This window comes from Lasiosphaeria miniovina (genome assembly GCF_030549165.1).
Source record: "Lasiosphaeria miniovina strain SMH2392-1A chromosome Unknown B0T26scaffold_2, whole genome shotgun sequence".
Classification (NCBI taxonomy): Eukaryota; Fungi; Ascomycota; class Sordariomycetes; order Sordariales; family Lasiosphaeriaceae; genus Lasiosphaeria; species Lasiosphaeria miniovina.
The window spans coordinates 1,745,642-1,759,167 of NW_026848221.1; the positions used below are offsets into that span (position 1 = coordinate 1,745,642).

The following is a 13,526-nucleotide window of genomic DNA, read 5'->3' on the forward strand; positions in this document are numbered from 1 at the left end:
AATCTCCCTTAGCGAAACCGCGCCAGAGTTAATGCAGTCCCAATTCCACGGAAATGGTGTAGAGGCAGGGTATTTTCCACCGTAACACTCTTAGCGTCGAGGATATCCGTTGGGAGGGGCCGCGGGCGGTGGCGCGAATCCCAGAGGAGGTGCGCCTCCGGGGGGCGGCATGAAGCCGGGGGGCAGCGGTGCACCGGTAGGAGGAGGGGTACTGGGGAAACCGCTCGAGGAAGGTATTCCGGGGTAAATGGGCGGGGGGGTGGGAAGACCACCGGGAGGGCCACTAGGAGGGCCACCAGGATACCCCGAGCCGGACGGGTGGAAATTGCCCACCGGGCCACCGAATCCGGCGTGGCTCGGAGGCGGACGAGGGGGAAGACCAGAAGGCGCAGGAGGGAGGCTAGCCATACGGCCACCTACACCGACAGCACCGACTGGTGGTATGTTGCCATATGGAGCAGGGGGGCCACCGCGACCCATTAGAGGCGCACCTGGGGGAGGCATGCCGTAGTTGGCAGCCATAGGGGTCATGGCGACGGGAGAAGGTATTACCGGAGCACCCGGGTGAGAGGGAAGTACTGAGAGGTCGATGGCGGGCGCAACGGGGGTGGCGGAGGGAGTGGCGGTGGCGTTAGTCATGTGGAAAGCAGGGGGAAGTGTTTGCTGCTCGGGAACAATATTGTGCTTTTTACCCTCGGCGGCCAGCTTACGTTCGGCCTCGTCGCCGTGACGCTCACCCTTTCCATCCTTTTTATAAGCGTACTCGACAATGATGGCCTTGCTCAGGAGGTACTGGTTATTCATGGTAGCCTTAGCAGCGTCGCTGGCCTCGAAGGAGTCGAAGCTCACGAAGCCATAGCCCTTGGAGATGTTATTGTCATCGCGGATAATGTTGGGCTGACGCAGGATCTGGCCAAACTGGCTGAAGGTATCGTATAGGATCTTCTCGTCAACCTGTGAGTCGAGGTTGTTGATGAAGAGCTCGGCGCCAATGTCGACCGTCTTCTGCTTGTCCGCACTCGCTTTATTGACGCGGATAGGCTTGCCCCATATGCGGATGCCGTTGAGGATCTTGGCGGCGTATTCGGCCGAGGCAGGCGTGTCGAACTCGACGAAGCCATAGCCCTGGTGCGTCTGGGAGACGCGGTCCTGGGGCATGTGCACCTGGCGCACGGGGCCGACCTGCGTCATCAGCTCCGAGAGCAGCTCCTGCGTGAAGCGCTCATCGATGTTGCCGACATAGACAGTAGCGTCTTTATTCTGTTCCCTGTTGAGATTGGTTGGGCGACCAGGCGCTTCACGTCAGTCTTGCTTACTCTTGCTCTAGGAGCGACTGGACAGAAGTGGACGGGAGGCTGAGAGGGACCCCGGGGCATAGATACCAGTGTTTCGACGCCATTTGAGCTCAAGTCCAAGCAGAACCCGCAAGTGCTCCCCGGCTTGCGCAAGCCGTCAACCGACACAACCAATTGCTCCAAGTGCAAGATGCGCACTGCTTCCCTTTTCTCAAACGTGGTTTTGAGTCGATTACTGTGAGTGCGGTTGCGGATAATCCACAAGATGCTGGTTTAAGTGACGCGGTGAGAGTTTAAATATGGAGGTTATTGGATTGTTGCTTCGAGATCTTTACCTACAGATTCGAGTCGGCAGGCAATTTGAGCTTCTTGGCTAGGGTCCCCGCTAGAGCTGCCACTTGAATCGTACTGTAATAATTCACCTAGCACACACTGTGAGTAAGTGCACTTCCGTTATCTTGCAGGCGGCCGGAGTGGGGTATCCTGCCCCCAGGACAGCATGAATAGTATGCCAATAGGGGGGCCCTTAGTAGCTACACAGTGTACGGAGTACCCCTAGTCAATTACGTTACATACTTAGGTGTCCAAGGCTGAACGGACCAGGCCTGTCGACCGCCCTAAAAAAAAAAAAAAACGTTTCTTGCATCCAGCGCCGCCATCGTCGAGTGGACATCACCTATCAACGGAAAACCGAGATCCCAAACAAGATACACACGGGATTGGATCGCACTACCGAAACCCGGCGTCACAATGTTTACTCTGTCGGAGGAATCAAAGGTACTGGAAGCCAACGCTCGCCGCGGGCTGGAGAGAAGGACCTGCAACTAAAGTCGTACCAAACAACAGGAGCGCATCGGCCGCATCATCGAGGTGTCGCGCGTGGCAATTCACTAGTATGTCCCCCTGCTACCACAGGCAGCACCTGTTTCGTCTACAAACAGAATATTGCGGGAGCTGACTCTGCTGGCAGTGGTTATCTTCCTCTGATTCTCTATCTCGGTACGGCGAAGCATCGAAGCCCCCCTTTCGAGCCGTAAACCTCTCGCGGTACTTACTCTCTGGCAGGATACACACGGAGCGAGCCTCGGCCTTATCTCATCCAGTATGTCTCTTCGTGTCCCCCGAGACACCCGCTGTGTGATGCGATGCGATAGTCTAACCATTGTTGCAGCCTCCTTTCGCCGCTCTCATAGATAGTTGAGGGTTGAGGGTGCCAGGATGGAGACAATTCAAGAGCCGCATTTGTACGATTGGAAGAAAGTCGATGATCTGCGTCGTGGAGAAGGCGGATGGTAGAACTACACACAAGACGATCGGGCCGATATGCTTGCTTGTATGGACCGCCGCCGCATGCAGATGAACGAATGGGCTGAGGAAGCCTGGAGGGTCTGGACGAAATACCATACCATGACTTTTGTAACAACATAATACTAGACCAAACTCCTACCAATGTCGGCCACATATACTACGGTTTGAAAGGGGCACTCTTAGAGTGGTTTGTGATGCCGTTTATTTTGTTTGCGCGCTGGGCTTTGACTGACCGTCTGACGGGACGTACGGGGGGGATACTATCCAATCCACTTTCGGGTTCTTTCGGTCTTATTTGGCCGAGCTGGGTACCTGGATATTTTTCCACCTCTTTTTTTTAATCAACCACCGTCTCTGCCATTCTCTGGCGAAACCCTTTCCACCTTTCAACTTCGAAACCACAGCCTCTTCTCCACTCATCGCAGTCAACCACGGCCGGCGCAACCAATGAAAACGATGCGCAGCTAGTTGGGAGCCGGGGGATAAGATGCAGATGTGCATGCGGATAGCAACGTCCCCTATGACATGACTGAACGCAAGCCTCACGATGCCCGGCTCTCGCGCGCCCTCGTCGAGGCAGTCGCCGGGCTCTCGGCTGGCACTATGGCCACCTTGGTCGTCCACCCTCTCGACATAGTCAAGACGCGCATGCAAATCCACCGGAGCGCGACAGCACCCTCGGCGGCCCTAACCACGGTCTCGGTCATGCGCAGCCTGGCCCAGACCGAGAGGCCCGTCGCCGCCATCTACCGCGGCTTGACCCCCAATATCTTGGGCAACGCCACCAGCTGGGCCTCCTTCTTCTTCTTCAAGTCGACCTTTGAACGCGCCGTTCTGTACTTGAAGCAGAACCGGAGCGATGGCCCTCTCGATGGCAGCCTGCCGTCGTCTTCCTCACAGATGCTGTCGCCGGCCGATTTTTTTGTCTCGTCTCTTGCGGCTGGCGCTACGACGCAGATCATTACAAACCCCATCTGGGTTCTGAAGACGCGCATGCTCTCGTCTGACAGCTTCGCGGCCGGCGCCTATCCTAGCATGTGGACCGGTGCGGCGCGCCTGTTCCGCGCCGAGGGCGTCCGGGGCTTCTACCGCGGCCTGGGCGTCGGCATGCTTGCCATCAGCCACGGGGCCGTCCAGTTCGCCGTATACGACCCCGTCCGCCGCATGTACTTTGCCCGCCATCGCAGCCGCTGGCAGCTCGAGGGTGCCCCGAGTGGCGGCAACCTCGTCGACGACACCCACATGCCCAACGAGGCCACGGTTGTGCTTTCCACGCTGGCCAAGCTCGTCGCTGGGGCGACTACGTATCCGCTCCAGGTGCTGCGCAGCCGGCTGCAACACTATGACGCCGACGAGCAGTTCGGCAAGGGCATCCGCGGCGTCGTCAGGAAGCTGTGGCGCGAGGAGGGCCCGCGCGGCTTCTACAGGGGCATGGTTCCCGGCGTCGTGCGCGTGCTGCCCGCGACGTGGGTCACCTTTCTCGTGTACGAGAACGTCAAGTACTACCTCCCACGCTGGGCACAATAGGGGGGAAGGCTTTGGAACCAGTGCATGGTCCCGACTGTGCGATATTCTCGTAGTATTCTCGACCCCGCACAAAGAGAAAGACAAAAAGAAAGTAATAACACACTGCAGCCCATCCACCTCTGCTTCAACGTTACTACCTAATGCAGGTAACTAGGGAGGCAAGTGATATAAATTATGCAAAGGTGCCCTTCGTTGGCGTCAAGTGGTTTACTTATTGTTCAGGTTGGAGTACGGCAGCTGGCCCGACTGGCGAGTCACATCAACGAATTCATTTCCAGCAAATCCCCCAGATCTTTCCTGTAAGAGAAAACAGCTCTTAATTGTTGCAGGCCGCATCAATTGTTCTTGAAGCACAATGGTTTCCATACTATCGAAGAATATTAGGGTACAGACTCTGGAATCGAGGCTAGTCTTGTTTGTTTGGAGATGTCGTAGGCTCCTCGCGGCTCCTTGTGTCGGATTCGATCAGGCCATGGGCAGATGACGACGACAATGCCTCGGGCGTGCGTGGTTGAAGGCGAAGTGTGACCACGATTGCCTGCAGCCGCGTCCGCCAGATACTGCTCTTAGATAGCGTCTACTTGGCCCCAGGCCAGCCTTTGCCCGGCGACAAGGTATTTCAAACCCCGCTAGCCGTACCGTACGACCCCTCCAAGCCCATCCCCATTCCACATCATCAAACGCGGGGCCAAGTAGGTAATGATTTAAAGTCTACTGAGGCCTCGTGCTGGGACCCTAAAACGTCTATCTGGCCGGCGTGACACGATGCAAAAGAATAGCGATAAACCAAACCACTGCAAAGGCCACGGCAGTGCTGCACTACTAGTCCCAGCACCGACAGACTAGAGCTGGCCTAGACTGACTGCATCACCGGGGAGTTCAACCTGCGAGACGGAAAGAGAATAACCTACCTTACCTACTCTAGAGACGGATAGCGTGAGTAGTGGCGCAGTGCAGGGCAGAGGAGCAAAGAAGCGACCGATCCATCCACCTACTGATCCATCCATCGCCAACGGCCTACCGACCGACGGATCGACTGACCGACTGAGGTGTCGGGTGGAACAAGACACAATGACGCGCATCGCCAAGGTGACGTCAAGTCCTCCGCCTACACCACAGCAGTCTTCTTCTCCGCCGCCCTCGTCTCAACAAGCTCCCCTTCCTCCTCGGTCCGAGACAAGTGTCCCAGTTCCAGATCCAGTTGCAGCCCGTCCAGCATCGCCGGCCAGCAGCTTCTACGCCATGAGCGACGACGAAGAGGGCGACTACGACACCATCACGCATGCCCAGACGGGCCGCGGCGTCAAGCTGCTCTTCTCCAAGAGCAAGGTCTACATCCACCCCACGCCCTCGTCCAAGGACAACATCCCCGGCTACATTGCCCTGCTGCAGCAGAAGAACCCCGTCCCGAATGACCGCCCCATCTCGTCCTCGTCGAGGGACTCGCGCTCGCCCGCCTCGTCGGACCTGCTGCTCGCCTGGGTCCCCGAGTCGCAGCTCGGCGATGCCGCCAGCATCTACGTCAAGGTAGACTTGTGCGACGGCGAGTCCCCCCCGAGACAGTCGTACCTGGTGCCGCCGCCCCCCACCGTCACCACCCACCGCGGCTCGCTCGGCCACTATGCCTTTGCCGTCCCCGTCAGCGCCGTCTACAGCCTCGTCGTGCGCCCTCCGAGCCTCGGCTGGTGGTTTGGCAGCGTCATCATCAACAGCCGCGCCGGCGACAGCTTCCCCGCCCTCTTCTTCCACGACAATGAGTGCCAGAGCACCATTCTGCAGAAGAAGAAGCGCGCCCGCGAGTCCTTCGACCCCTTTGGCGAGACGGGCGAGATGTTCTGGGGCGGCGACGAGGTCCTGCGCTGGCTGCGCCGCTACATCCACATCGAACGGAGCGGCGCCGAGCCCAACATCTACCTCATCGAGCCCTCCCCCGAGGACAGCGCCGCCTTCAGCGGCAAGCTGACCACCAGCACCCCGAGCGCCATCGGCCGCCGGGACAGCGCCATCGGGGCCCAAGGCCGGGGGCTGGCGGGACCCTCCCAGGCCGACGCGGGCGATGCCGGCATGGATCCCTTCATGAAGTTCGTCAAGGAGACGGGATGGAATATCATGGAAAAGTTCAGCAAGGTCACCACCTTCACCCGCCAGGCTGCTAAGGATGTGCTCGACAACCCTCGCATGCCGCCCCAGGTCCGGAGGTTGATGCAGAACCCCGAAGTCCAGACGCTGCAGGATGAGTTCGACAGCGCCCGCATCTACCTCGCCCGGTGGGCTATGGGCATCGCTGAGCAGGGCGAGCGCGACCGCAACAGGAGGATATGGACCGCCCGAGATGTCATGGAGCTCGAGGACACGGATGTCGGCGAATTTGAGCTGCTCGACAGCACGAGCAGCCTGACGCTGGAGCAGATGAGGAAGCCCGTCACCCTCAAGGAGTGGAAGACTTTCTTCAACTCTCGCACCGGTCGCCTGTCGGTCACGGTGGACGAGGTCAAAGAGCGCATATTCCACGGCGGCTTGGACCCCGAAGACGGCGTCAGGAAGGAGGCCTGGCCGTATCTCCTGGGTGTCCACGACTGGTACAGCACCGAGGACGAGCGCAAGGCCGAAGCCGCGTCGCTCAGAGACGCTTACATCAAGCTCAAGGGCACCTGGTGGGAACGCCAAATCGATCTGGGCGGAGAGGGTGAAGAGGGCGAGTGGTGGAGAGAGCAAAAGAACCGGATAGGTCAGTCTCCTCGCCGTCTGGCCTGACCAGGGTTGCCTTCCCGCTTTCCCCCTGGCTGTTTTCTAACCCGCCGTGTAGAAAAGGACGTTCACCGTACTGACCGTCATGTCCCAATCTTTGCTGGCGAAGACATACCACACCCCGACCCCGACTCGCCGTTTGCGAGCGTCGGCACCAACGTGCACATGGAGCAGATGAAAGACATGCTTCTGACGTACAACGAGTACAACAAGGACCTGGGCTACGTCCAGGGCATGTCGGATCTCCTCGCCCCCATCTACGCGGTGATGCAGGACGACGCCCTGGCCTTTTGGGCCTTCCAGCGCTTCATGGACCGCATGGAACGCAACTTTCTGCGCGACCAGTCGGGCATGCGCACGCAGCTGCTCACCCTCGATCACCTCGTCCAGTTTATGGACCCCAAGCTCTACGCCCACCTGCAGTCCGCCGACAGCACAAACTTCTTCTTCTTCTTCCGCATGCTGCTTGTCTGGTATAAGCGCGAGTTCAACTGGCCCGACGTGCTGCATCTCTGGGAGGTGCTGTGGGCGGACTTTTTGAGCAGCAACTTCCACCTTTTTATAGCTCTGGCAATTCTCGAGAAGCATCGCGATGTCATAATAATACATCTGAAGCACTTTGACGAGGTTCTCAAATACGGTGAGTTTTCTTTCTGTCTTTTACATTAGTGACGAATCGGCTGACATTTGTTTGAATGAAATAGTCAATGAACTATCTGGGACCATGGATCTCGAGTCGACGCTGGTCCGCGCCGAGGCCCTGTTCCGACGCTTCCACCGCCTCGTCGAAGCCTCGGACAAGAAGGACAACTTCCCGACGCCTAGGCTGCGTCCGAGTCTTGGGTCTCCGTCCGCATCCTCTGCGACAACTCCTGCTGCTGCCAACCCAAAATCCCCTGGCAGTCGCAGCGGAAATGTACCGCCGCCCCCGACCTCTCCGCGCCGTAGTAATAACAACATCAATGCCACAAATCCTAATGTGACCCCGAATAGTGCGGGCAAGGCCCCAGAGACTGCTGCCGCCGCTACCAAGGTCATCACCCCCGAGCTGCGCAAGCTGCTGAGCCGCACCGTCGAGGTCCTCCCGCGGAAGGAGGTCGCCAAGAAAGGCGAAGGCCTCTCGTCGCTGTCGTCGTCCGCGGCGGCCGCGACGCTGGCTGCTGCGAGGCAGAGTGCGAGGTGATAACAGGCAGACGGTTGAAATAAAATATACGATAGAGTCCGGTCTGTTGAAAGACAGCTGCCTTTTTAGGTTTTCGGGAAGCGAAGTACAAGAGTTGACGATGTATAACCAAAACTTGGCCGCCTTGTTTTTATTATTATTATTGTTTTTGTCGTTTGCCAGCGCCACTCCCCACCTCCTGCCCCCATTGCATATTTTTCTTTGCTGCTGGAAGAGGGGGTTCATGAATCGTCGTTGCGTGCTAGGCGGAGAGCAGCGGGCGGGATTGGGAAGGACGTATATACATATACATGCATAGACGCGCAGTGCTACGTAGAGATGAGACGAGACGAAAGCATGATGAGGTCGTGAGAAAATTGGGGCAGGGCAAGAGAATGTGGTGGGAGGGGGGTATGGAAACAGGAGAGCGGAGGTGTCTAGCATTGCTTTTCTTCTGCATATTTTGTTTGTTTTGTCTCCTCGGGTTCAGGCGGCTTGCGGTGCGATTCCTGGCTGCTTGCTTTGGCGGTGAGCAAGGAGAGCGAGAGCGAGAGAGGGAGGGAGAGGGCCAGCTGGGTTTAGTATACGCACGTGGATTCACGCATCGGCGCTACTTGCCTTTCCTTGCCTCAAGACGGGTTATATTATCTGTTTGACTCTTCTCAAATGCAATTCAAGCTCGTCAGAACCATGCCACACTCTATTCTCTTCTCCATCAAGTCTACTGTCCTCAAAGTTTAGATATATTTTCAGCCCAATCCTTGAATGGTTTTTGTATCAGGCGCGGCACTTGGACAGGTCAGAATCAGAAGAGAATAGCTTGTAAATCAATCGGCCCAGAAAGGCATTTATGAGGGCTTCTAGACGACGGTAAGTAAAGTAGGTAAGTAGGTCGTATAGGAAAAGACAGTCTCAAAGAAAGCAAGATGCCAACTGGCCAAAACACTCAATAATAATCGATTCGCCCGGCTTTGCGTTTGCCTTTTATTCAGAGAGAATTCCTGGTCCCTCGACGGACATAGGTATATACACTTATCCTGGGGTCGGGTTAATAGCAAACCAGGACAAGCTCGGGGGTTTGTTTCATGGTCGCAGAAGAGGTTGTGGTGTTTTCTATTCAACGACATCCTATCTATCTCAGGAAGAACGAAGTCATCTCAGCGACTTGCTTGCAAGAAAAATTCCGGCTATCTTTATTGGGGAGTGGGTCTAGGGGTCTTTGTTGAGGGGTGTGTTATACTAGGGTCGCCTCGACGGCGAGGGTGATAGTGATGTGATGATGAAAATGATAATGCCGTTAGTCTCAGTCCTCCCCATGCCATTCTCTCGTACTGCTTGAGAAACGAGTTTCCCATCAGAACTCGAAAGCTCGCAATAAAGAGATATCTGCGCAAGGAACGCCAGAGGGGTTGATGGGTGATGTCTTCGTTCAGTGTCTGAGAAGCCAATACGTCACCCCACCACAGGTCGTATTGCGGTAACTCCCCCAATAGTTCCAAAAGAATAATAATAAAATAAACACAAAACGGTTAACCCTAACTCTCCGACTTTCCAGAACTCCCTTTATCTCAAGAAAGGGATGCCTTTAACGTTGAGGCGATTCGTATTTAGTCAGATTTCTCCCTAAATGGGCAGGGCAGGATATAAGAGAGGTGAATTTTGGTGCAAAAGGGATGAAAAGTCATCCTCCCGGTGTAATGATGGAAAATCCTCGAGCAACTGCAGCTTGGGGCTCGTTATGAAGGAGCACAAGATGTGACCTGAACCTCAGGTGTTGGTCCCCACTCGGCTCCGAAGTCGAAACTGAAAGTATGTGGTTTTAGCGTCTGTGTCGTGACGCCCTGGCTATGAACTCACACCCTGTCCTCTTCGTCGTTCTCGTCGTCGTCGTTATGGCCAAGCGCGGTATGCTCGCCAATGACCGTCCACGCGGTCTATGGTAATCTTGAGAGTCTTGCGAGGCGCAGCAAAGTCGTCACCGCTATCGTCATCATCGTTTTGATCCCCATCGGCTTCACATTCGGTTTCACCCGAGTCCAGATCGGTATGAAACTCTGACGAATCTGCCGAGTCGTAGCCGAGTTTCTTCATCCGCATCCGCTTCTTGCAACGGACGCGGCTGTCGTGGTCAAAATTTTCCTCATGTCGGCGACGGTCCTCGATCCGACGCCGCTCGGCTACTATGTGGTCTTCCCACAGTCCTCTCCGCACGCACTTTTCCTTCTCGAGACAGCCCTCTTCGATACGCTGCCGCAGTCCTCTGAGCGCACTGTCGGCTCGCCGTCCAAGCTCTTCGCGCTTGTCAAGAATCAGCTTGTCGTTCTCCCACATCTGGCCAAAGACGCCCTCGCGCTGTAGCACCTCCATGTGGCGAGACAAAAACCGCAAGTCCAGCGTCGTCTCCAGGTGGCGCGGTGGCTCTTTTCCATCAGTGTAGCTCACAGGCCCATAGCACCGCTTGATATAATTGTCACCCGTGACGAACGGAGAATATAGGTTTATGCGGACGAAGTTGGTATCGATCCGCTTGAGCGCTTTGATCATCGGTGACCCTCTGCTAAATAGTTTCACGATGCTGAGGTACTGCCCGTCGCGGGCAACCACCTCTTCGTCATCCGAACCTCGCAAGGCCCGCTGGTTTTGCTCAAAGACTGGCGAGATGGTAACGGTGAGAGTATTGAGGGAGATTTTGTTCTTGTTGATAGGGGCCCAAGGATCAACAGGGCTCATTGAGGTGAGCGAGGGAGGTGGTGTAACAAGCTCGGGCGTATTGACCAAAGCCTCCAGGGCTCGAACCAAGAGGGACTGGTATTGCTTTCCAGTACGGTTGGGCTCAAGCTCGACACCCATGTGACGAATCAAGTGGCCGAACTTGTCAAGGTTGATGAGAGGACCGTGTGCCCGTGTCGCGGCTTTGATGCGGTACCTCATATTTTGACGTCTTGCACTGCCGCGGTCGCCAACATTGCTTCGGGTGCCGGTTCCTAGGGTGGTACGAATCCACAATAAGATCTCATCGTTATCACTATTTCCGCCATCGCTCAGGCGTGAGAGTTCGGCCGGAATTGCCTCGGGGTCGCGCAGCAGGTACATGAAGTTGTTCTCCGAGTACAGAATGCGAGTACCCTCCTCGGCGGTCTGTCTGCATACGCGCAGTATCTTCGGGTCTATGGTAATGTCGACATCCCCGTTACGGATTCTGGAGCGGCGGACCACTTGTGTCCACAGCCGACTCACGGGTATATAGTTTCGGGACACCAGTAGGCAGCGATAGATCTCATCCCGGATCTCGGGCGCGATCTTCAAGAAGTAAGGAATACCCTGAACGTCACAAGAAACAACCTGACCGTCACGAGAAACCTTTTGTGAATCCACCACGCTCGACTGCTGTTGAAAATCCCGTCGTCTCTTCTGGGTTTTGGGCTTCTTATTCCCTACCGGCTTCTTGGTCTTCTTCGCCAGTGGTGTTTCTAGTTCGAGAAGGGGGTCAGTGATGATCAGACACTCCGGTTCTTGACGCTGATTGATTGGCGGGTGCGGCATGGTTGTCGTCTTCAGCTTCTTCGCGGGTGACTCTTCGAGCCTATCCACTCTTCTGGCAGCATCACGAGTTCGTTCAAGAAGTCGATTGCGCCAGACACCAGGCGGTGGCTCGATGATAATCACCTCGTCATCGCTGTGTCCCATGTGCGAGACTTTGCGTTTAGGTGGTGGCAGTTCAGGAGGGGGAATGCGAGCCTGACGTAGGTTTGTTGACGAGGCAATCGGGGACCAAGCTCTTGACTGAAAGCGCCGGCTGGACGCAACGGCATTGCTTTTCTGGTCCTCTTCGTTCTCGTCGAGGTTGATTAACGTTTGCGTAAAGCTCCCTAATCTGGAGGGGGCCGCTCTCGCGTCTACCATTAGGCCGCTAGTTGACTGACGTTCCTGTTCAGACAGCCATCTACCGATTGAGTCATAAGTCTCATTGCGTCGGCTTCTCAGGCTTGATAGAGAGAAGGGTTGTTCTCGAGTTTGGTAGCTGCCGCTGCTGCGGTACGACATTGCTCTCATTTTGATTTGATGAATCAAACGAGAAGCTGCTCCGTATTGCTCCTGATTAGTAATTAGCTCATCATGCCGATACTTGTGGAAAATACATACCTTTGCAGCGTATGTAGAGGAGCTTTGACGCCGTCGGGCGTCTCGCTTGGATTTTACGTTCCAGCTAAATGAGCTAGGTGATAAGAATGCTAACTAGAAATAGGATGGGAGAGCTAAGAACTGCGATTTCTGGTAAGAGATAAGATGCGAGATGCGGGCCCTCAATCTGATGTTGGCTGGAGATGAAGACGGAGTCACGTCCCATAAGGCTGGAACATGCGGTGGCGATATTTTCAGGGAAGGGTTGAAGACTTCAAGGCAAGGGGCTTGTTGAGCTTGAGGTCACGTACCCCGAAGGGTGGAGGCTATTAGGAGCGCGTTATGAAAGAAATGTTAGAGGACATGTATGTATCGGAAGGGCGAAGCAATCTTTGACCTTCCTCCTTGTCGCATTAGTATTGGTGTGAACAGTTCTGGAGCAATAAAGGTTAGCTTGGGGGAGGTTTAGATAAGCCCAAGCCAGATTCTGAAAGATAGTGCTGTAGAGACGGGCGCGTAGGCAGCTGGGAGTGATAGGGGTACAAGGCATCGACTGGGCCATGCCTCGCGGAGAGCTTGACGAACCTGGGTCCGAGAGGGCCCAGATTGGATGTGGTGTAGAAATAGAAAATAGGGATCGCGAACTGAAGTGATAAAAATGCAGACCTTCAACGTATGATTAAATGAAGTAAAAGTGATGGATGCTCCTAGGTGGAGTCTCGACCAGAGGCAGAGAAAGGCTTGCCGGCGGTGGTGGTGGTGGAAGGTGGGATAATTTGTTGGCGGGGATATGTTTCCCGGCTCGCTGCTCTTGGGGAAGAAATGTGATCTGGGGGGACATTCGGGGATCTGAAAGATCTGACTGCTTTGTCAAGACTTCTCGAGCCAGCCAGCATAGGAAATCTCAGGCTTACCTCACCTCGGGAAGCTTGGTCTGCCCTAGCTAAGTCACAGTCTAGCCACAGTGTCCAGGAGATTCTTTTCCAGAAAACCTAGGTACGACAGATAGCCACGAAGCAGGTAGGCTGAGATGGGAAGCCCAACGAGGTCAGGGTTTCTTTCGCAAGTGAGAATGAAATGCCGGTAGCAGAAAAGGGCTCGGAGCTAGTGAGCAGCGCGCGTTCCTGGTGTGTGTGAGGAAGAAGATGGGATGAGATTCTAGGTTGCCAAGGGGACGAGACCAGTATTGCCACGCAAAAAGAGAGCGAATGACCCTACTTGGTTATTCCAAGGTCAGGCGCAATCTGAACGTGAAAGACACCTTGGGGTGACAGTTTTTACGAAAATTGGATGATGAGTTCTTCTCACCTGCTATCTTACTAGGGCACCTGCCTTCTACACATTCCCAAGATCCCGACAGGGAA

General features: G+C 55.5%; 4 protein-coding genes across 4 annotated transcripts; 2 read left to right on the plus strand and 2 right to left on the minus strand.

Annotated features, from left to right (window-relative positions):
- Positions 1-90: 90 nt before the first annotated feature.
- Positions 91-1,399, minus strand: B0T26DRAFT_671914 (uncharacterized protein; the record flags this gene model as incomplete). The annotated part of the gene is made up of 2 exons (XM_060439391.1): positions 91-1,267; positions 1,317-1,399. 2 exons carry the CDS (start codon positions 1,397-1,399, stop codon positions 91-93), a joined length of 1,260 nt encoding a protein of 419 aa, XP_060300075.1.
- Positions 1,400-2,045: 646 nt separating this feature from the next.
- Positions 2,046-4,130, plus strand: B0T26DRAFT_737978 (mitochondrial carrier domain-containing protein; the record flags this gene model as incomplete). The annotated part of the gene is made up of 5 exons (XM_060443532.1): positions 2,046-2,072; positions 2,142-2,188; positions 2,266-2,294; positions 2,361-2,409; positions 3,113-4,130. The coding sequence occupies 5 exons, from the start codon at positions 2,046-2,048 to the stop codon at positions 4,128-4,130; spliced, it is 1,170 nt and encodes a 389-aa protein (XP_060300076.1).
- Positions 4,131-5,201: 1,071 nt separating this feature from the next.
- On the plus strand, positions 5,202-8,061 carry B0T26DRAFT_671916 (rab-GTPase-TBC domain-containing protein; the record flags this gene model as incomplete). The annotated part of the gene is made up of 3 exons (XM_060439392.1): positions 5,202-6,858; positions 6,937-7,518; positions 7,583-8,061. The coding sequence occupies 3 exons, from the start codon at positions 5,202-5,204 to the stop codon at positions 8,059-8,061; spliced, it is 2,718 nt and encodes a 905-aa protein (XP_060300077.1).
- A 1,487-nt stretch (positions 8,062-9,548) lies between these two features.
- On the minus strand, positions 9,549-12,366 carry B0T26DRAFT_123891 (uncharacterized protein). The gene is made up of 2 exons (XM_060433335.1): positions 12,184-12,366; positions 9,549-12,119 (listed from the first exon to the last, which is right to left on the minus strand). Exon 2 carries the CDS (start codon positions 12,091-12,093, stop codon positions 9,931-9,933), a length of 2,163 nt encoding a protein of 720 aa, XP_060300078.1. The 5' UTR covers positions 12,094-12,119; positions 12,184-12,366; the 3' UTR covers positions 9,549-9,930.
- Positions 12,367-13,526: the final 1,160 nt, after the last annotated feature.